Source organism: Carcharhinus amblyrhynchos, chromosome 10, assembly GCF_965287045.1.
Source record: "Carcharhinus amblyrhynchos chromosome 10, sCarAmb.v2.hapA, whole genome shotgun sequence".
Taxonomy (NCBI): Eukaryota; Metazoa; Chordata; class Chondrichthyes; order Carcharhiniformes; family Carcharhinidae; genus Carcharhinus; species Carcharhinus amblyrhynchos.
Window position 1 is genome coordinate 103,356,829 of NC_137333.1, and position 21,449 is coordinate 103,378,277.

Below are 21,449 nucleotides of genomic sequence, written 5' to 3' on the forward strand. Positions count from 1 at the left end.
AAAACCTTTACAGGAATCCACTAGTCCCTTTTCTGTTGTTACTAACAAGGATTCTGAGTTTGAATGTCTCTAGGCAATCAATCAAATTCAGAAATTTATGCTTTCTGTTACAGGTTTAACAACGTTGAGGGTGGTAATATTTCAATAAATTGTGTGAGCATTTCAGTTATGTTATGCAACCTTAGACTGGAACACATTTGAAATTTTAGAAACATGGCGAGGTAAAAAGACACTGCTCACGATAAAACATTAGCAGTATAATCTACCCAGCATTGAAAAGACCAGATGTGCAGATATCTTCCTGCTCTCAGAGCAGCTGGTTTGCAAAGTGACATGATGTGGAGATGCCAGCGTTGGACTGGGATAAACACAGTAAAAAGTCTGACAACACCAGGTTTAAATCCAACCAATTTATTTGATAGTAAACTCACAAGCTTTCAGGGTTTGCCCCTTCGTCAGGTGAATGGAGCGCGCTGGCCTCAGACAGAACATATAACAGCACACAGAGTTTACAGATTACTGATTAGAATGCGAGTCTTTACAACTAACCTGCTATTCAAGTCTTAAAGATATCTGCATCTTTAATCCTTTCAATAATCCTTTCAACTGTACAATGCTATTTTCTCCAAGATAGCAGCTGACTGCACTGTCAATGCCAAGGACAACAAGCTTTGAAAAAAAATTCATAGCATTTCCGTGTTATTGGCGAGGCCATCATTTATAATCCATCCCTAATTACCCTTGAGATGGTGATGATGAGCCACTCTCTTGAATTGCTACAGTCACAGTGCTGTCAGGAGAGGAGTTCCAGTATTGTGACTCAATGACAGTGAAGGAACAGCAACATTGCTCCAAGTTTGAATAATATGGGGCTTGGAGGGGCTGGTACTTCCATGCATCTAATGCCCTTGTCCTTCTCGGTGGTAGAGGTTGCAATTTTGGAAGCTGCTGGCGAAGGAAGCTTGCTAAGTTGTTGCAGTACATCCTGTAGATGGTACACACTGCTACCACTGTATGTCAGTGGTAGAGAGAGCAAACACTGATAGAATCGTAGAATCCCAACAGTTCAGAAGGAGACCATTTGGCCCATTGAGTCTGCACCAACCACAATCCCACCCAGGCCCTGTCTCTATAACCCCGTGCATTTACCTTAACTAGTCTCCTTGACACTATGGACCAAGTCAGCATGGCAAATCCACCCAACTCGCCCATCTTCGGAGTGTGGGAGGAAACCAGGGCACCCGGAGGAAACCCACACAGGCACGGAGAGAATGTGCAAACAAAACACGGACAGTGACACAAGGCCAGAATTGAACTCTGTCATTGTGAGGCAGCAGTGCTAACCACTGTGCCACCGTGCTGCCCAATGGTGGTGTTCGGGCTGCCAAACAAGCAGGCTGCTTTGTTCTGGGTGACATTGAGCTTCTTCGTGGAAACCACATTTAACCAGACACAGTCCATCATGCTCCTGATTTGTGCCTTGCAGATGGAGGAGGACAGGCTTTGAGGAGTCAGAAAGCTAGTTATTCTCTGCAGAATGCCTAGTCTATAACCTGCTCTTGTCAACACTATTTGAATAGCTGTCCCAATTGAGTTTCTGATCAATAGTAAATCCCAGGATAGTAGTAGTAAAGGATTCAGCAATGGTAATGTCATTGAATGTCAAGGGGTGATGGTTCAATCTCTCTCTTGTTGGAAATGGTCACTGCCTGGCACTCGTGTGGTATTAATGTTGCTCGTCACAAATTAGGCCAGGCCCTAATTTTCTCCAGGTCTTGCTATATATGGATACGGATAGCTTCAGTACGAGTCATCACGAATGGGACTGAATATTGAAGGGGGTTGTGCTGAGGACACTACCCTAAGGAACTCCTGAGGTGCTGTCCTGGAACTAAAATGATTAATCTCCAACAACCACAGCTATTTTCCTTTATGCTAGGTATGACTAGCCGAGGGTTTTCGCCCCAACTCCCACATGCTACAATTTTGCTAGGGCTCCTTGATGCCACACTTGATCAAATGCTGCCTTGATGTCAGACGAAGTCACATTCTCATTAAGTTTAGCAGTGGGCCATGCCTGGCTGTCAAGGGTTTATTTTCTTGAAGACTGCTACAATTAATTTTAAGCATTTCTGCTACTCCATTTGTGGCATTACTATAGCTGGGAAATAAAATGGAGTGTAGGTTCAAAATGATAACACATTTTATGTCGCAGAAATGAGAATGAACAGTTTAGTTTGTTCCCTCTCTGGGCTGAGAGATTAACTGGTATTGCAGTAACAATTTGTTTATTCGGTAATTGGGTCTGGGTGTCATTGCCAAGTTCAAGATTTACTCTCTATTACTAATTGCCCTTGAGGTGGTGTTTCTAAGTCCCTTCTTGTACCACTGCAGTCTACCTGCTGTAAGTACAGCCATAATGCTATTAGTTAGGGAGTTCCAGGATTTTAACCCAATTGCAGGAGCGGGAATATATTTCCAAACTCATCTGAAATAAACTCATCTGAAATTGCAACCTTTGAAAATTCTGTGCATAAGAAAACAATGTGCAAAAGTAATGTTTGGTTCCAATTTTAATGTTGAAACACTCTGGTCTCTACTGACACCTGTATCTTCCTTAAAATGATTGGCTGCAATGGTGACCTTCAAATCTTTTAAAAAGAACAATTCTTTTCTTTCATGAGGCATTGATAAGCTGGTTGAAATGAAGCTGCAACACAATGATTTGCAGGCTAAACATGGAAGCAGCCTGTAATAGACTGAGCTCAGCTTGCCACAACCAACAGATCAGATCGGAGCTCTTTGTAGTCCTGTCACATCAATTTATGAATGGTGGTGGACAATTAAACCAATAATGGAAGGAGAAGGCTCCACAACTAACTTCACCCTCAAAGATGAGTGAGCTCTTCTACCAAAATGCATCGCTTTGCATTTATCTGGATTAAATTCCATCTGCCATTTCTCCACCCAATTTTCCAGCCTATCCATATCCCGCAGTATTGTCCGACAATGTTCATCACTATCAGCAAGTCCAGCCATCTTTGTGTCATCCGCAAACTTACTGGTCACACCAGTTACACCTTCTTCCAAATTATTTACATATATCACAAATAGCAACAGTCCCAGTACAGAGCCCTGTGGAACACCACTGGTCATAGACCTCCAGTCGGAAAAAGACCCTTCGACTGATACCCTCCGTCTCCAGTGGCCAAGCCAGTTCTCTACCCATCTAGCCATCTCTCCTTGAATCCCATGAGCCTTACCTTTTTCACCAACCTGCCATGAGGGACTTTGTCAAACGCCTTACTGAAATCCATATAGATGGCATCCACGGCCCTTCCTTCATCAGCCGTTTTTGTCACCTCCTCAAAAAACTCCACCAAATTTGAAAGGCACAACCTCCCTCTTACAAAACCATGCTGTCTGTCACAAATGGGATTGTTCCGTTCTAAATGCGCATACATCCTATCTCTAAGGATCCTCTCCAACAACTTCCCTACTCTGGACGTCAAGCTCACTGGCTTATAATTACCCAGGTTATCCCTGCTACCCTTCTTAAATAACGGTACCACATTCGCTATCCTCCAGCCCTCTGGGACCTCACCTGTGTCCAGTGAAGAGACAAAGATTTCCGTCAAAGGCCCAGCAATTTCATCTCTTGTTTCCCTGAGCAGTCTAGGATAGATGCCATCAGGTCCTGGGGATTTGTCAGTTTTAATGTTCCCTAAAAAAATCTAACACTTCTTCCCTTGTAATGGAGATTTTCTCTAATGGGTCAACACCTCCCTCTGAGATACTCCCAATCAACACATCCCTTTCCTTTGTGAATACTGAAGCAAAGTATTCATTTAGTATCTCCCCTATTCCCTTGGGTTCTAAGCATAATTCACCTCCTTTGTCCCTGAAAGGTCCGATTTTTTTCCCTGACAACTCGAGTGAGAACTGCACTCAGGCTGATTATCACATCATCAGTATTTAAGGCACTTGATCAGCTATTGCTAGTTTGACAGGTTGGATATGTGGGACACTTGTTATTCCATCACATCAAGAGTAAAAGCAAAAGCAAATTATCTCACAAATGGCAAGTTTTGCAATGGAATTCTATAAGCTTGGCTGATGCCTGTTGGACATGGCAGCAGTGTCAGCCACAGCTTCATTCATGCCACGAGTTCAAAGTACAAACCTTAAGTGTACAATATCTTCATCCAGCACAAAATCTCAGCTGACACTCTCATGCAATTGTGAAATTAAAGCACGTAACCACTGCCGATTGTCGTAAAAACCAATCTGGTTCACTGTTTGTCCTTTAGGGGAGGGAATCAGTTGTTCTTACCTGGTAGGGCCTACATGTGACTCCAGACTCTTAAAATGCCCTCAGGAATGGGCAATAAATTCTGGCCCAGCCAGCCAGTGATGCCTCACATCCCATAAACAAATGGAAAAAAGGATTGCCAAATGATGGAGATACTACCTTTCAGGATTGCATTTTATTCTGCATGAGTCTATCTACCTTTTTCAGTGGATGTAAAGACTCCAAGGCACTATTTCAAAAAGTAGGAAAGTTCTCCCAAGGATCCTTCCTAATATTTTATTCCTCAGCCAACATTATGCTTTGTCTGTATATGTGCAAGAAACAATACTTTTCACTGTATTCTAATACACATGACAATAATAAATCATTAAACTGATTACCTGTTCATTATCATATTGCTCTGAGGAAATACATGCAAATTGCTGCCATATTTTCTTTACTACTACGACTACACATCAAAAATACTTTACCGGCTATAAATGCTTTGAAATGATCCGACATACCTTTAGAAATACAAGCTCTCTTTTCTCCTAAGAAAGAGCTGCTTGTAAATGAAGAAAACTAAAAAACAAGCAGCTCAGCCAGAAGTGGGTTTTAGATTCAAGAGGAAAAGGATATAGATAGAGTTACAGTCTACTGCAAATTTTAAACAGCAGACCCATCGCAAATAGATGGCATAAGCTGGCTAAGAGACTTATAAGAGAAGAGGCACCTTAGCCAATAACCACTGGCCTTACAGATATATACTAACAACTTCTTGGTAGTTAAGAAGTTACATTTCAGTGGAGTTAAAAGAAAAATCAAAACCTTGCAGTCTGTCTATATTTCTTGCTTCAAGTGCCCGAACACTCCAATGTCTGATCACTCCTTTATTAAATAAATTAAACAGACAACTGGATTAAAAGGGAGTGAGTTCTCTTTGACAGGGGGGTTCAATATTTACATTCTAAATTTATCTTCCTTCAATTAAATGCTTCGTTGATGAATAAATTATTTATTTGTACATTGGTGAATTATGCAGAATACCTTGATAACACTAGCAGGATTAGTATATTTTCACATTTCTTTTCTAACTGCAGTTTTTCTACTATTTCATTATGAAACAGAACATAAGGCCATGAGGAAGTTACAGGTTTGGATTCAAACCAACTACAGTAATCCTATCTGATTCACCCCCTCCCTAAATCATTCATTATTCTATTTTACACTGACAATACCAATTTCCTGGTTTCCTCAGGGCACTTTTATCATACTGTTGACAATGGAAGAACGGACATCGGAAGGAAAAATTGATGAGAGTGGCATGTTGTATGGATGTCTTTTGTGACTAATAAAGAATAAAGTTCTTCAAGAAACCAAAGTGATGAGGGATTGTCTACAGTTGCCGCCCTTCAGCCTGATGTAATCTAGACCCTCAGTCCCTTACACGCATTTATAGTGGGGCCTCAAGACTTCTTCAGCACGCATTCCTCATTAAAGCCCAAGCTTCTGGCGGTCAAAGTCATTGCCTCTATTTAACTTATTTTCTCTCCTACTCTGCAAATTTGGTGGCCTTCAGTTAAAAAGAATTCCAGTTGTACAGCAGAAATCTTGGCAAGGCTGACCAAGTATTAAGAGTCTCCACCCATTCATGGTTACTACGAACAAGCATTTAAATTGGGTAACACATTTGGCTACTTTTAGAGAACTGATGGGTTCCGTTACATTTTAAAACAACCCTCTGGTGTTAATTTCACACACTTTCATTAAATATATCCATTTTTTAATATCTAAATTCATAGCAATGAGTTGCAGGTCAAACGATTTGGTTGCTAACCAATGAGGAAATGTGGAATTTCAACAATTACCTTCTTCAAATTGTTAATTTCTTGTGAAAATTGCTTTGCAGCAACCAGCGGTTGACAGATTCTCTTGAGAGCACTGCCCATTTCAACTAAAACTAGTTAACGTGTGCTTTGGCATGTAGTTAAAATCAGCTAAAGCACTACAGCAAAGCAAACAGATCTGTAAGCGTGGGTCATTTCTCCTATGTACGCAGATAGGTCGACACCAAGTTTCCCTAGACGTTACAAAAGAATGAAATAACTTCAATTTAAACAATCCAGAAATCGAAATTCAAGGGGAAGCATCACTACTCAAACTAGTTCTGTACACGTTTTACACTTTGCACTGAAGTCAGATCTCTCTGACTGCTTTTTCAAAAACAAAACTAAATCAAGACTACATGTTATCTCTCTTCACACAATTACTTTCTGATAGGGTGGGTGGTGGTGTCATGGTATTGTCATTGGACTAGTAATCCAGAGTCCCAGGGTAATGCCCTGGGGATCCAGGTTCAAATCACACCAAGGCAGATGGTGAATTTAATAAAAATCCAGATTTAAGAAGTCTAATGATGGCCATAAGACCACTGTTGAATCTTGTTAAAACCACTTGATTCACTCATGTTCTTTAGGAAAGGAAGTCTGCCATCCTTAACCTGGTCTGGCCTCAACGTGGCTCCAGAACCACAGCAATGTAGTTGACTCCTGAATGCCTTCTGCAAGGCCTAGCAAGCAATTCAGTTCAGGTGCAATTAAGGATGGCCAATAAATGCTGCTGGCCCATATCCCATGAATGAGTTTTAAAAATTGTGTTGACTCAAAAACAGTCTTATTCTTATAGCCTTACTACCGATTCAGCCCAAGTTACTGTTTTTTCTTTAAAAAGAAAATACTTGGTAGATATAAATGAAGATATTTTTATAGTAAAACAATCAACCTATATGAAAGCACCTTAAATATGTCCTTTGTCTTCACCCCTACCCCACATTAAAACAACCAGAATTACAAGTTAATCATATTGATAAAAGCATTAGTACTTCCGCAGAATGGATTCTCACCTTTGTCCTGGAATGCAATCTGCTCCTTCTGCAGCACTTCCAATTCTCGTCCAAGTGCCTTTTCCTGTCTCTCTAGTTCATTCTGAAGTACTAAGATCTTTAGCTGCAAACGTTCCCGTTCCTTTTTCTGAGGAGGGAAAGAACAATGAAACAGTCTTACCTCCATCAGTTGCTGACTTTATTCAACAGTCTTGTCCACCCACTCAACTACAACAGAGCTGACTGTTGGTGAAGTTAGATCTGGCGATCATGGCTCTTTGGTTACGCAGTTAATTGTTCTATCATGTCAATGCTACAACCAGCTGTACCAGTTCCCAAGCATGATTTTGTGCACAGGGACAACTCTGTTGTCAAGTTCTTTGTTGTAGATTGGCACAAACCAGAGGCGAGGCTTTTAAAAAGTTACCCTCAGATACTTGGCTACCTTTAGTGAATGGCTCGAAAACGGAATTGGCAAAGACTTGACTAAATTTGGCATCATCCACTTAGAAAGAACGTGAAACAAAAACAGAGAACGCTGCAAAAATCTGAACAGGCCTGAAAGCATCTGTAGAGAGAGAACAGAGCTAATGGAGCAGCACAGTGGCTTGTCAGCAGTGGCACCCAGGTCTGATTCCTGGCTTGGGTCATGGTGTGTGATGTGGAGATGCCAGCACTGGAGTGGGGTAAGAAGTCTGACATCACGAGGTTTAAGTCCAACCAATTTATTTGATAGTAAACTCTCAAGCTTTTGGGGTTTGCCCCTTCATCAGGTGAATGGAGAGTTCTGGCCTTAGAGCATATAACAGCAGACAGTTTACAGATTACTGATTAGAATGCGAGTCTTTACAACTAACCTGCTATTCAAGTCTTAAAGAGGCTGACAATGTGAGTGGAAAGAGAATTAAGCACAGGTTAAAGAGATGTGTATTGTGGTCACTGTCTGTGTGGAGTTTGCATGGTCTCCTCTAGCTGCATGGGTTTCCTCCAAAAGACATGTTGGTTCGGTGCATTGGCCATGCTAAATTCTCCCTCAGTGTACCCAAACAGGCATGGGAGTGTGGCAACTAGGGGATTTTCACAGTAACTTCATTACAATGTAAGCCTACTTGTAACACTAATAAATAAACTTCTAAACTTTAACATTTCAAGTCTGGATGACCCTCCAGCAGAGCTACAAGAACGATGCGACTCAGTTTGTCCAAACAGGCCAAATTTCAGCAAAGACCTCTTTACAATTAATTAGATATCGGAAATACAACTTGTATTTTGCGTTTAAAATAAAAGCAAATAATTTATTTAAATTTGAAAATAGGTCGTAGCCCTCACAGCTTCTTCTGGTCTCTCATCCCAACTTTAGGCTGACAGACATGCTGGCAAAATGGTTATAATCTTTGTTCCTTTGAGGAATGGGGTGGGGGCAATACAAGTTAATTCTCTCATATGCTAGGAGATTGGCAGAACCCCACATGTATTCTCCCAAGGAGTTGGGGTCACCTAGTGGCTTGAATTGAAGATTGGCTGACTGACAGAAAGCAGGTGGTTTGAATAAATGGGTCCTTCTCCAGTTGGCAATCTGTAATGAGTGGGGTCCCACAGAGTTTAGTTCTCAGACCACAAATACTTACAACCTATATCAATGGTTAGGTGCATTGGCCATGCTAAATTCTTCCTCCGTGTACCCGAAAAGGTGCTGGAGGCAATTAGGAGATTTTCACAGTAACTTCATTGTAGTGTTAATGTAAGCCTACATGTGACTAATAAATAAATAAACTTTAAACAAGCAGAGTCAGAGTGTAACATAGCAAAATTTGCTAACGGCATGAAAATAGATGGGAAAGCAGGCTGTGACAAAGTTTACAAATAGACATTGACAGACTAGGGGAACGGGCCAGAATCTGGCAGATGGAGTTTAATGTGGATAAATGCGAGGTTATCCATTTTGGCCAGAAAAACAAAAGGGCAAATTACTATTTGAATAGGAAACAAATTCGAAAGGCATCTGTGCAGAGGGATCTGGATGTCCTTGTGCACAAGTCTCAGAAACTGAGTATGCAGGTGCAGCATGATATAAGGAAGTCAAATAGAATCTTGGCATTTATTGCAAAGGGTCTAGAATATACAAGTAGGGAAGTGTTGTTACAATTGTATAAGGCAGCGGTCTCCAAACTCCAATCCGGATTCAGCCCGCTGCAGGTCGGATGTGGTCTGTGTGCTGTGGTTTGGAGACCCCCTGGTATATGGCATTGGTGAGATCACACGGGGTATTGTGTTCAGTTTTGAGGAAGGATGTGGTGGGACAGAAGGCGGTTCACAAGAGGTTTACTCGATTGATTCCAGCTTTGAAAAGTGTGTCATATGAGAAGCGGTTGAGTAACTTGTGCTTGTACTTGCTGGAGTACAGAAGAATGAGAAGGGATTCTAGAACAGTCTAGGACAAGAGGTCATAGTTGTAGAGTAAGAGGGGGCAGTAAGACAGAGATAAGGAGAAGTTACTTCTCCCAGAGGGTCGTGAATCTATGCAACTCTGCCCCAGAGTGAAGCGGATGCAGAATCAATAGATTGAAGAAAAGATAAGTAAGTATTTGGTCAAAAGCAGGATAAAGGGCAATGGGGAAAAGGCAAGGAAGTGGAGTTACAATGAGATGGAGATCAGCCATGATCATACAGAATGGCGGTGCAAGCTCGAGGGGCTGAATTGCTGATTCTCGCTCCTAATTCTTATGTTCCCTCTTTTGTTTAGAACCATCTACCTACCAAATTATAAAACCAATTTTCTCTTCAATTCATCCTATTCAAATATACTGCCACATTGGTTCCTCTTCTGTTTTACATGTCCACTCTAATTAAACCAATATTTAGCATCAGCTGCATTTCTGCATCTGAAGTTACTATCTGGAAATGATTAGATAGAATATTTGAAGGTGAAGTCAGATTGCACCTAGCATCACTAGCTTCTGGTGAAAAATCCAGATTCAACGTAGGATATGACAGCACTCAAAAATAGATTTGTTTGTGCTGCCCATTGGAATGTGTGGCAGGTTAAATAGGAGTTGCATCACTGCACAAGCAGCCAGATGCCTCCAAGTACTTCACACTGAAGAAAATGGCAGAAGGTGGAAAGGATTTAGGGACAGCAGAAAAAAAATCAAAGGGGATAGAGGAAGACAGCAGTTATTGAGGAGATTTTTTTTTAATGCAGCAAAGGAGTTAAGAGCAGATCAGAGACTTCCAAAGGACAGTGGCTGATAAGTGGTCACCAACACGAGAGGACAACATAAAAAGGTCAGTTTTAGAGTTTGAGTCATTTGTAGATTATGGAAATTGGATAAAATCACAGGGATATGAAGTTTAACTTCAACAGGGAAAGGGGGTTCTTGGAGAGGATGGGGCTCACCACAAACATTTCCTGGCAGCCAGTGCCAAATATTGAGTAGTACTGCAGTTATGAATAAAATGCAAGGCAAACAGCCATCAGCGCAGCCACATTTGTCATATTATTCTGGGAATGTTAGCAGTCTCACAAGACAATAAGAAATTGAGGCTTCAAAAGGCAACCCTTTGTGGAACTAGATATGTCGTTGACAATATTAACTATTTTAAACACAAGAAAAACTGTAAACAATAAAAGGAGAAAGAAAGTTATTTCCCTTCTTTAAAACATTCCGTCTGCACAACGTAGCTTAGTAGGTACTGTTTTAGGATAAAAGCTAAATAGAAACTCAGATGAATGAGAACAGTCGCTCGTTACTGGCATCTCCATTCAGGATCATGTGTTTCTGCAGCAAAGGTGAACAGACCATTAAAATTTACCACTGAGGTGCTACAGAACTGTCTACAGCAGTTTACTTTCCTAAAAAGGGATCTCTGAATTTGACAGCACTTGTATTTTCACAGATGTTTACATTTAACCAAAAATAGAAAGTGGTCATGAAAACGGAATGAGGGGATGAAAATTGCTGTAGCTTTGAACAACTGCAGCTGTAACCTCAGTTGGAAAGGATGCCATAGATTTATATATTTGGACAGAAAGCTGCAAGATAGATGGCTATAACCTAATCAACTACACGACAATTGTGGGCAACAAGTCTCTTAAACTACTGCCCTTAGACTCTAGCAGACTAAAAACTCTGCGGATGGAGTTGGATGTTAGCACATGAAAAGACCGCAGTATGCAAAGTGATGGATATATTCCAGCATAGATGTGACATCCACACAGAAGGCACCAAAAGACAACGGGAGTACCAGAAACCATTACAAAAGGGTTGTTAGTTTGCTGAAAATATACAAGGCTGTTTTTTAGTATTGCGTTTCCAGGAAGTGCACATTCTATAGAGAAAGATAGTCACTAAAAGATGAAACTAACTTGATCTCTACAGGAATTTTGCCATCAACATCATGGTGAGAGTTGACCCTTTGATTTTGGTCATTTAGTACCAATGACAAACAATCCTGTCCTGGTCCCCCCATGCTGACACTATAGTTAAGAAAGTCCACCGACATCTGTACTTTCTCAGAAGACTAAGGAAATTTGGCATGTCAGCTACGACTCTCACCAACTTTTACAGATGCACCATAGAAAGCTTTCTGGTTGTATCACAGCATGGTATGGCTCCTGCTCTATCCAAGATCACAAGGAACTACGAAAGGTTGTGAACGAAGCTCAGTCCATCACTCAAACCAGCCTCCCATCTATACTTCCTGCTGCCTCAAAGCGGGCGGCATGTTTAAAGACCCCACGCACCCCAGACATTCTCTCTTCCATTTTCTTCCATCAGGAAAAAGAGACAAAAATCTGAGGCCACGTACAAACCGACTCAAAAACAGCTTCCTCCCTGCTGTCAAACTTTTGACCTACCTTGCATTAAGCTGATCTTTCTCTACACCCTAGCTATGGCTATAACATTACATTTTGCATTATCTCCTTTCCTTCTCTATGTCCAGAGTGCTATGTCTGTACTGTGGACAAGAAACAATATTTTTCACTGTATACCAATAAATGTGACAATAATAAATCAAATCAAAATGCCAGGTTTTCTATGGCAGAGGTTAGATATGGAGTAAAATTCCCCTGCTTTTCCAAAAGATACCATATCCCAAACTTCAAAACAGCAAGCCTGCCACACCAGAATATCATTCATTATTTCTCAAAACAGCAACTTTGCAATCAGGGAAACATTGCCAGATTCAACTAGCGTTGAATGAAAGTCATTGAATTGAGCCCCCCGGAATTCTTATATAAAGCAAAAACTGAAAATGCTGGATAAACTCAAAGTCTGGCAGCACTTGTGGAGAAAAACAGAGTTAATGTTTCGAGTCTATACACTTCTGAAGAAGAGTCACATGGACCTGAAACGTTAATCGTTTTTCTCTCTGCAGATGCTGCCACACCAGCTGATTTATCCAGCATATTCTGTTTTGTTTCAGATTTCCAGCATCTGCAGTACTTGGCTTTTACCCTCAAAGTTCTTGTCCAGTTCCCCCAATATTTTAATCATTGCTCGTCCTGCACTTTAGGGACAATTGTTTTAAAAATAAACTTTTGTTGCATTTGGCCATCTCCCAAGGGCTAAATCCCGCTCCTAGACCATGGGCTGTAAGGGGAAAGGAAGGAAGGAAATCTGCTTTAAAAAAGACATTTTGTTGCAGTTTTTCATCTTGCACTCAATGAGGACAATTCACAAGAATACCAATACAAGTGAAATCAAAAAAAATGCACGAGAATGTACAAAATGTATAAAGTCCAACTGTGGAGCCACTGAATGAAGGCCTTAGGGGATTATTACCCTACACAGTTCTTGCTTGGCCTGAACAGAAGATTGGCTGAGAAAGGATAACCTGCATTTTGAGGTAGGAAACTAGGAGCGGCATGTTAAGTCGAAAGTTTGCCTCTTCACTGAAGTTCAGGCCTAATATTTGCATGGGTTTTCAGCTCACATACAGCTATCAGAAGTATTCACAGTTCTTCAAGCTCAAAATTGGATATTTAGGATATACATGATTGTCTTACCATTTTTGTAGTAGATGCAGTTAGTCGCAATTTCTCCTCTATTTCCTTGCCTACTTTCTGAACGGTTACCTGAGTCTGTTTTATTGCACGCTGGGCAGTATGAAGCCTGTCAAACAAGAACGAAAAATATATAAATCAGAAATTTACTCCAAATATTCAAAATACCAATTCATCACAACAATGGAAAACCCTGCCCTTTGGATTTGAAATGTCTTTCAAATGTCCAAAATGATTGCTACAACCAATGCCACACATTGCAAAGACTCATTTCAATTTACTTTTAATAATAGCGCAAGACAACACAAGCTCACTTTCATCAGTGAACACTGCTCGTATTTTCTGGATATTTTGGAGACCGCCCAACTAATACATAACACAACTGAAAATGAAGAAACATGACAGTTCTTCTGCCGAAGTAATTTTTTTTGGAAGAACCGAGGAAGAAAAAAAACCAAAAAGGACAACCATAAGTGGGATCCATTTTGAAAAAAAAATTTACTCAGTTTTGTAGCATTCTGATCAAGTATAAGCCTGATAGAGGACAATAGCGATGCTATTTAATAAGGAATTTATCCCTCGACTGATATGGGTTAAAATTGAGTTAGCATCTTTGGAATGAGCCATTGGGTAGCACCATCTCGTAAGTCACATCAACTGCCTCTGATGCATGTATTATCAAAAATTCATTTTAATAGTTAGAATAAAAAAATTAATCGCAGTTTGGAACATAGCATTTCTGTTACATTGGAACACAATTGCTTTCTATCATTAGTCGAGTGATTGGACGTACAATTCATAGCACCTACAATTCATACAAAGATTACACATTTTGGAACATCTGCCAGACTTACCATAATATGTCTTTCAAATGTCCAAAATGATTGGTACAACCAATACTACACATTGCAAAGGCTCATTTCAATTTACTTTTCCTCAAATTTACTCATGGGATGTGGGTGTTGCTGGCTAGGCCACTATTTATTGCCCATCCCTAAAAGCCCCTTGAGAAGATGGTGAAGAGCCATCTTCTTGAACTATTGGATTCCATGTGGTGCAGGCACACCCACAATGCTGTTAGGGCGGTCCATGATTTCGACCCAGCGACAATGAAGGAACGGTGATATATTTCCAAGTCAGGATGGCAAATGGCTTGGAGGGGAACTTCCAGGTGGTGGGGTTCCCAGGTGTCTGCTGCCCTGGCCCATCGAAGGTGCTGTTTAAGGAGCGTTGGTAAGTTTCAGCAATGTATCTTGTAGCCGGCACACACTGCTGCCACTGCGCACCAATGGTGGAAAGAGTGAATATTTGTGAATGGTGTCCAATCAGGCAGGCTGCTTTATCCTGGATGTTATCAAGCTTCAGCATTGTTAGAGCTGCACTCATCTAGGCAAGTGGAGATTATTCCATCACATTCCTACTTGTGCCTTGGAGATGGTCATCAGGCTTCGTGGAGTCATGAGGTAAATTACACGATGCACAATTCCCAGTCACCAACCTGCTCCACAGCATTAATACATCCAATTCAGTTTCAGATGGAGTAATGCTATTGAAGGTCAAGGGGCGATGGTCAGATTCTCTGTTGTTGGAGATGGAGATGGCCTGTCAGTTGTATTGTATAAATGTCATTTGTTAGCTCTTGTACGGTTATTGTGCTGCAATCTGGACTGTTGAGGAGTTACGAATAGTACTGAACATTGCACAATCAAGTTAAAAAGTCTGGCAACACTAGGTTCAAGTCCAACTGATTTATTTGATAGTAAACTCACTAGCTTTCGAGGTTACCCCCTTCGTCAGGTGAGAAGGGGGTAACCTCGAAAGCTACTGAGTTTACTATCAAATAAATCGGTTGGACTTAAACCTGGTGTTGCCAGACTTTTTACTGTGTTTACCCCAGTCCAACACAGGCACATCCACATCATTGCACAATCAGCAGGGAACATCTCCATTTCTGACCTTATGATGAAAAGAAGGTCATTGATGAAGCAGCTGAAGATGGCTGGGCCTAGGACATTATCAGTTGTAGATTGAATCTACTTTGATTCATCGATGCTGTGACAACAGTCAAATCTGTTTAGCTATTAAATAAATAACATTCTTACTTGAAACAGTCAGGAACCTTGGCAGGGAAGAGGGATTCCTACACTCAGTCAGTAGCCAGGAAGTCTTGTGCTCACAGAATCATAGAATGATACAGCACAGAGGCCATCATTGAGCCCGCTGCGACAGCACTAGGTCCATTGATAGACTTACTAAAGTGGCAGTGGGTGAGAAACTGATTGGATTGTGGGTATGTGCCCCACCCCCAGGCCAGTGAAGCAGCCTAGGTAATATCAGTGGATCTGCATTCAACTTGCATCAATGTCACAGATGGACTGAAATGAAAAAACGTGTAAAATGACAGGATTATTTTCAGAAACTGCCTCAAAAGGCACTGCTGACTGGATGGACTGAGCTGTAATTCTGAACAAGAATTTCAAACAAAAACACAACCCTCAAACCACAGTAAATGTATGGCACATTTCAACTCGCAGTAATCTTTGGATGCATTAAGTGAAAACCTGACTATTTATTTTGGTTCAGAAAAGCCATTCCAGTCCCCCACAGATTAATCTTTCAGAGCTCCGTTACAGCAAGAACAATTTATGGCTTGATTCTATTTGCTCAGTGCAAGTCTGTCAGAGCACAGCCCCCACCCAAGCCACATTTTATTACTTCTGGAGACGGGTACAGATATACACATACAGACATCAGTGAATGCACCAGATATTCTGCTCTTCGACCGTACAGTTCATGAGGTCCCAGGTTTGATTCCTGTTTTGTGCTGAATTCAGGGCTTTAGGGAGGATGAGTCATGGTGCTAAGATTGGAGATAACGACTCAGCGAAGAAATTGATCACACCGGTTAGCCTGCTAGCAATCTTTATTTAAAGAGGGGGAAGAAAGGAGAATTTGTGTAACGAAACATTGTACATTTCCTTTAAAGTTGGTACAACAATTATCGTGTTCTGGGTATTATGTTAAACAAATCACTGTCCAGCATGGAGATTCAGTAAAAACTACACATAAAAATCATGTGTCAATGGCAAAAAAGCCATTTACGTTCAAGTGATAAAAATGTTTTTTTTGAAACAAATAGGAGATTGGGACTAATTTAATTAGCATTTTCGAAATACTGCACAGATATGATGGATTAATGGCCTCCTGTGTACCATACAGCTAGGTCCTTCAGTACAAGGCAGGTTCAAAATGAAGCTTTAGGAACCAGTCAACACTGACTGATAAGTATTTTTCAAGAATAGTTTTTACATGGGTTATGTCTGATGTCCAATGACTAGACAGCAGGTTTAGAAGCCTGGATAAAATCTGCAAATTTGAATCGACTTAAGTGTTACACCTGATCCAAATCTTGCAGTTTTAACTGAATGCTGAGTCTCAACGTAAACTCACTTAGGCTTGTACTCGTTAGAGTTTAGAAGAATGAGGGGAGATCTCATTGAGACGTATAAGATGATGAATGGGATGGATAGGATAGAGGTGGAGAGACTCTTCCCGCTCAAAAAAGACAGTAGGACTAGGGGGCACAGCCTCAAGATAAAGGGGAGGCGGTTTAGAACGGAGTTGAGGAGGAACTTCTTCACTCAAAGGGTGGTGAATCTCTGGAATTCTCTGCCCGTTGAAGTGGTGGAGGCTGCCTCGCTAAATATTTTTAAGAAGCGGGTTGATGGGTTCTTGATAAGAGAGGGGATTAAGGGTTATGGGGAGAGGGCGGGAAAGTGGAACTGAGCCACGACAGATCAGCCATGATCTTATTGAATGGCGGGGCAGGCTCGAAGGGCTAGATGGCCTACTCCTGCTCCTATTTCTTATGTTCTTATGTTCTTATGTTCTTATCTCCAATCCTCACGCAGCACCGAATCTTCCAAAAGAATTGTGCGCACAAAACGCTGGCAGATATTGCAAATCACCCATGTCCCCTTCGCCACCCACTGACTGATTCCCCTGGCCACAGACCACTTCACTGCCTGAATGAGAAAAGTCAATTCTGTACAAACCATACATTAAAGTGGACTATTTTGACACGCTGAACTACCCAGAGTGCTAAGTACAACATCTCAATTAAATAGCTGAATTAAACCGAATGTCCAAATGGCTATCTTTGTCATCAAACTTGTGTACAATTCAAAAGATGGTTTATAAAATGGTGCAACCCTCAAGTTCCACTCTCCCATTTTTGCATTTGAAATCTGTCACCCAGTGTGCTGCACGTTGATTGGATCCAAAACAACAGAACCGGCAACCTACACCTGGGAATTGGAGGCAAACTCTATGGACTAGAATTAGTTGCGGAGCAAGGTACGGATAGAAGATTTATTCTGAGTTGATTGGCAGCATGTGACGTGATCTTCTGCAGAATTTGTACTGAGTTCCAAGCGTTTCATCATACTTTGATTTGTATAAAGCAATAAAGAGTCATACATCAAAGTTTGCATATGACATTAAGTTAGGATGCACAATAAGTTGAATGAAAATGGAACAGGAAGTTACAATGGTAGAGACAGACAACAGTAGATAGAACAACAACAGATGGAGTTCAATGTAAGGTTCAAGACCGGCAAAGCAAAATACTTTAAAAGGTTGAAACACCAGGTGCTGTGGCAGAGCGAAGGGATGTAGAAGTCAATGTACATAATTCATCACAAGCTAGTGAACAGATACAAATGGCAACCAAAAAGAATATTCAGTTCTGCATACCAAACTTTAGAAGAGATATTGGTCTTGGGAGGGAGACAACACAAATTGACCAAAGTGATACCAGGTCTTCATAATCAGGGTGCATAAACTTGGGCTCTACTAATTTAGGTTTAAATTGTTGATAGATGATGCAATTGAAACATTTAAGAACTTAGAGATCTTCTAGCATAGATATAGAGAAACTATTTCCTCTGGTGGTGGAATCCAGAGCAAGAGGTTTGCAAAATGTTGTGGAAATCCCCCAAAAGGTTGTGGATGCAAGGTTTGATTCTTCTTTCTTTATTCATTTGTGGGCCAGCATTTATTACCCATCCCTAGTTGCCTGAGGGCAGTTGAGTCAACCACATTACTGTGGCTCTGGAGTCACATGGAGGCCAGACCAGGTAAGTATGGCAGATTTCTTTTCCTAAAGGACACTAGTGAACCAGATGGGTTTTTATGACAATCTACAATGGTTTCATGGTCATCAGTAGATTCTTAATTCCAGATTTTTTAAAATTGAAATCAAATTCCACCACCTACCATGGCAAGATTCGAACCCAGGTCCCCAGGACATTAGCTGAGTTTCTGGATTAATAGGCTAATGATAATACCACTGAACACCATCTTCTCTTAATTGAAGAAAGTTTTTAAAGGTAATGGACATTTTTTGTTGGACAGAGGTACCAAAAAATGGATCAATAGCAGCCAAACAGAGTCAAGTAACAGATTAATCACATTTAGTTGAATGCTGTAGATTGGGTTCAAGGGGCTGAATAGTCAACTACTATTGCCACTGACATGTGTTTTTTAAGCCTTTGCTTTAATTTTGGTAACTGTGCAGTCTCTCAGTTCTCCATAAACAGCAGAGGTAATGTGCCTGCAAGGATATTTTGGCCTTGGAGGGAGTGCAGAGGAGGTTTACTAGGCTGATACCGGAGTTGAGGGGGTTGAGCTATGAGGAGAGGCTGAATAAACTAGGCTTGTACTCGTTAGAGTTTAGAAGAATGAGGGGAGATCTCATTGAGACGTATAAGATGATGAATGGGATGGATAGGATAGAGGTGGAAAGACTCTTCCCGCTCAAAAAAGACAGTAGGACTAGGGGGCACAGCCTCAAGATAAAGGGGGGGCGGTTCAGAACGGAGTTGAGGAGGAACTTCTTCACTCAAAGGGTGGTGAATCTCTGGAATTCTCTGCCCGTTGAAGTGGTGGAGGCTGCCTCGCTAAATATTTTTAAGAAGCGGGTTGATGGGTTTTTGATAAGAGAGGGGATTAAGGGTTATGGGGAGAGGGCGGGAAAGTGGAACTGAGCCACGACAGATCAGCCATGATCTTATTGAATGGCGGGGCAGGCTCGAAGGGCCAGATGGCCTACTCCTGCTCCTATTTCTTATGTTCTTATGTTCTTATGTTCTCTCTGGCCAAAGGAAACAGGGACCAATTTCCACATTGGGCCTCCATGGCCAATACTTTTCAATTTGTCAAGGTAGTTATTGCCTTTGATCTCATCATGCTTTCTAACTTGTCAAGACAAACTCATTTGGAGTGAGGTTCCCTTATTTTGGTTCACAATGTAACTGAACTTAATGCATCTCACTCTGAAAAGTAAACATTCTTTATGTTAAAGTGGATTTATAATCAATTTCATTCATTTTGATCATAAATCTCACTTCTAATGTTTCCCTCATGTTGACAGCTGAGTATAGTGGGAACCACACGGCAAAAACAAGTTTTCAAAGACACAAGGGAATTGCTTATTGGCTGCGCCTTCATAAATGGCTATTAAGAATACTTTCTTCAGAAGAATGGGAATAGATGGTCAGAAAATTTAAGACACAATGCTCATTCAATTCTTCTCAACTGCTGGTAGCATTCTTACATAGTTTTATTTCCTTGGTAATTGGGCACCTATTACAGGGCGAGTTCTTCAACTTGCTTTGGATTGCCAAATGGTTCTGATGGATTCCACCATGATGACTAACATGAACAACTAAGGGAAAAAGTGGTGAAGTGACGAAGACAAACGAAAGTGAGCTGAATGTGGGCAGGGAGAGTAAAGGGAAATGGTTACCTCCCAACAAAGCAAGCAATCCTTATTGGATGAGGATGCCCAAATCTTCTAATCAGACAAAAAAAATGCACCCATCAATTTTCCGATGGAGAATCCAGCAAAACTCACCGAGTCCAGGAAACCTCAGAGGGAACAGCAGAGGGAAATCGGCACAGAAGCTCGTTCCTTTAGCTGCCATATTCTGGTAAGTAAGAGTTTAAATGTTCTAAAACATTTGTGTAATAGTAAAAGGGGGTAGGCTGGTCTGGTCAAGAGCATCAGCTGCCTAGTTAACCAGGAGTTGTATTATTTTTTCTTTGCTTTAACATAACCTGGGCAACTATCCAAGTAACTAAGTCAGAACCATCAGAAGTCTTCAATTCCAGCTCAGAGTCTGAGACTGGAGGGTCCTGGGGAATAGGGTATCGATCAGTGAGAGTTCAAACTTTCCATGAAATTCCCACTGATTAATCTCTAGCTCATGATTCATTTAAATAGCTATAGTTCTGGGGCCATAAAAAAGCAGGTGGGCTTATTTAGCTGGACAGCTGAAGATGTGATGTTTGCACTGCTTGTGAAGAAGTGCAGTCCAGAGAAATATCTCGTGTACTGAGTTATAGCTAAAATAGTCTGGAGGAATCTAGTGGACCCTGAAAGGTTACAATGTCATGGAGACAGGTGGAGTTTAAGAAGGTTCTGTGATTTCAATTAATCTGCATTCTTCTTGAGTAGAGGTTGCTGGCAGTTTGACCTTGTGGTCTGCAGCTCAACAATAGTCTTAGGAACTGTTCTGTGCAGTTAAGGCTCAGGAAAAGTTTGGAGAGCTGAAATGTGTTTTTAGGAGACAGTTAGTGTTCAGAAGCTGCACTGGGATCCATTTATAACACTGGAGCCAGAAAACAGAGTTTGAAGAAACCTGGGACTAAGCCAGCTTAATGAAGCTCGTGGATTGCCAAAGAGTTGAAATTGCACTGGTGAGGCAGTTGCCTAGTGGCAATGTCACTGGACTCGTAACCTAAAGACTTAGGTAGTGATCTCAAAACCAGGGTTCGGATCCTACTATGACAGATGGTGGGATTTGAATTTAATGCCACATTGTCGTGGAGTTGGCTTTTCCCTCAGTGGGCAGCTACAGATTATTTCTCATGTAAGCTGTATCTCTCAGTCGGGGAGGCCATGAGCTCGGTATCTGCCGGTAATGAGAACAAAGAGCTGGGGCATCCACAATCAAGAAATCTTTTAAAGATGTTGTATGGTTGCTTAGCCAAAAAGCTAATTGAAGGACCCTTCATAAAAATCTTCCTCTGTGAATTGTTGAAATACTGAGGGGCAGGTAAAGTGAATTGTAGAGGGTTGTGGCACACCTCTGGGTTGGGTACTGCTGGATTGAGTGAATTAAACTTCAAAATCCTTTTGTGTGAGAACATACTTGATTGGAGGGGGGGGTGGTGGAGGGATGTAAAAGGTAGAACTGAGTTTAAAG

At 41.2% G+C, this 21,449-nt stretch overlaps 1 protein-coding gene across 1 annotated transcript in view; it reads right to left on the reverse strand.

Annotated features, from left to right (window-relative positions):
• The window catches only part of uvrag (UV radiation resistance associated gene), a 320,344-nt gene that overhangs the window by 196,769 nt on the left and 102,126 nt on the right, over positions 1-21,449 (reverse strand). Inside the window, exons 7-8 of the mRNA XM_080197696.1 lie at positions 13,183-13,288; positions 7,194-7,320 (exon numbers count right to left, since the gene is read on the reverse strand). Of these exons, the coding sequence (XP_080053822.1) occupies positions 7,194-7,320; positions 13,183-13,288 (233 nt within the window). The remainder of the gene's footprint in view (positions 1-7,193; positions 7,321-13,182; positions 13,289-21,449) is intronic.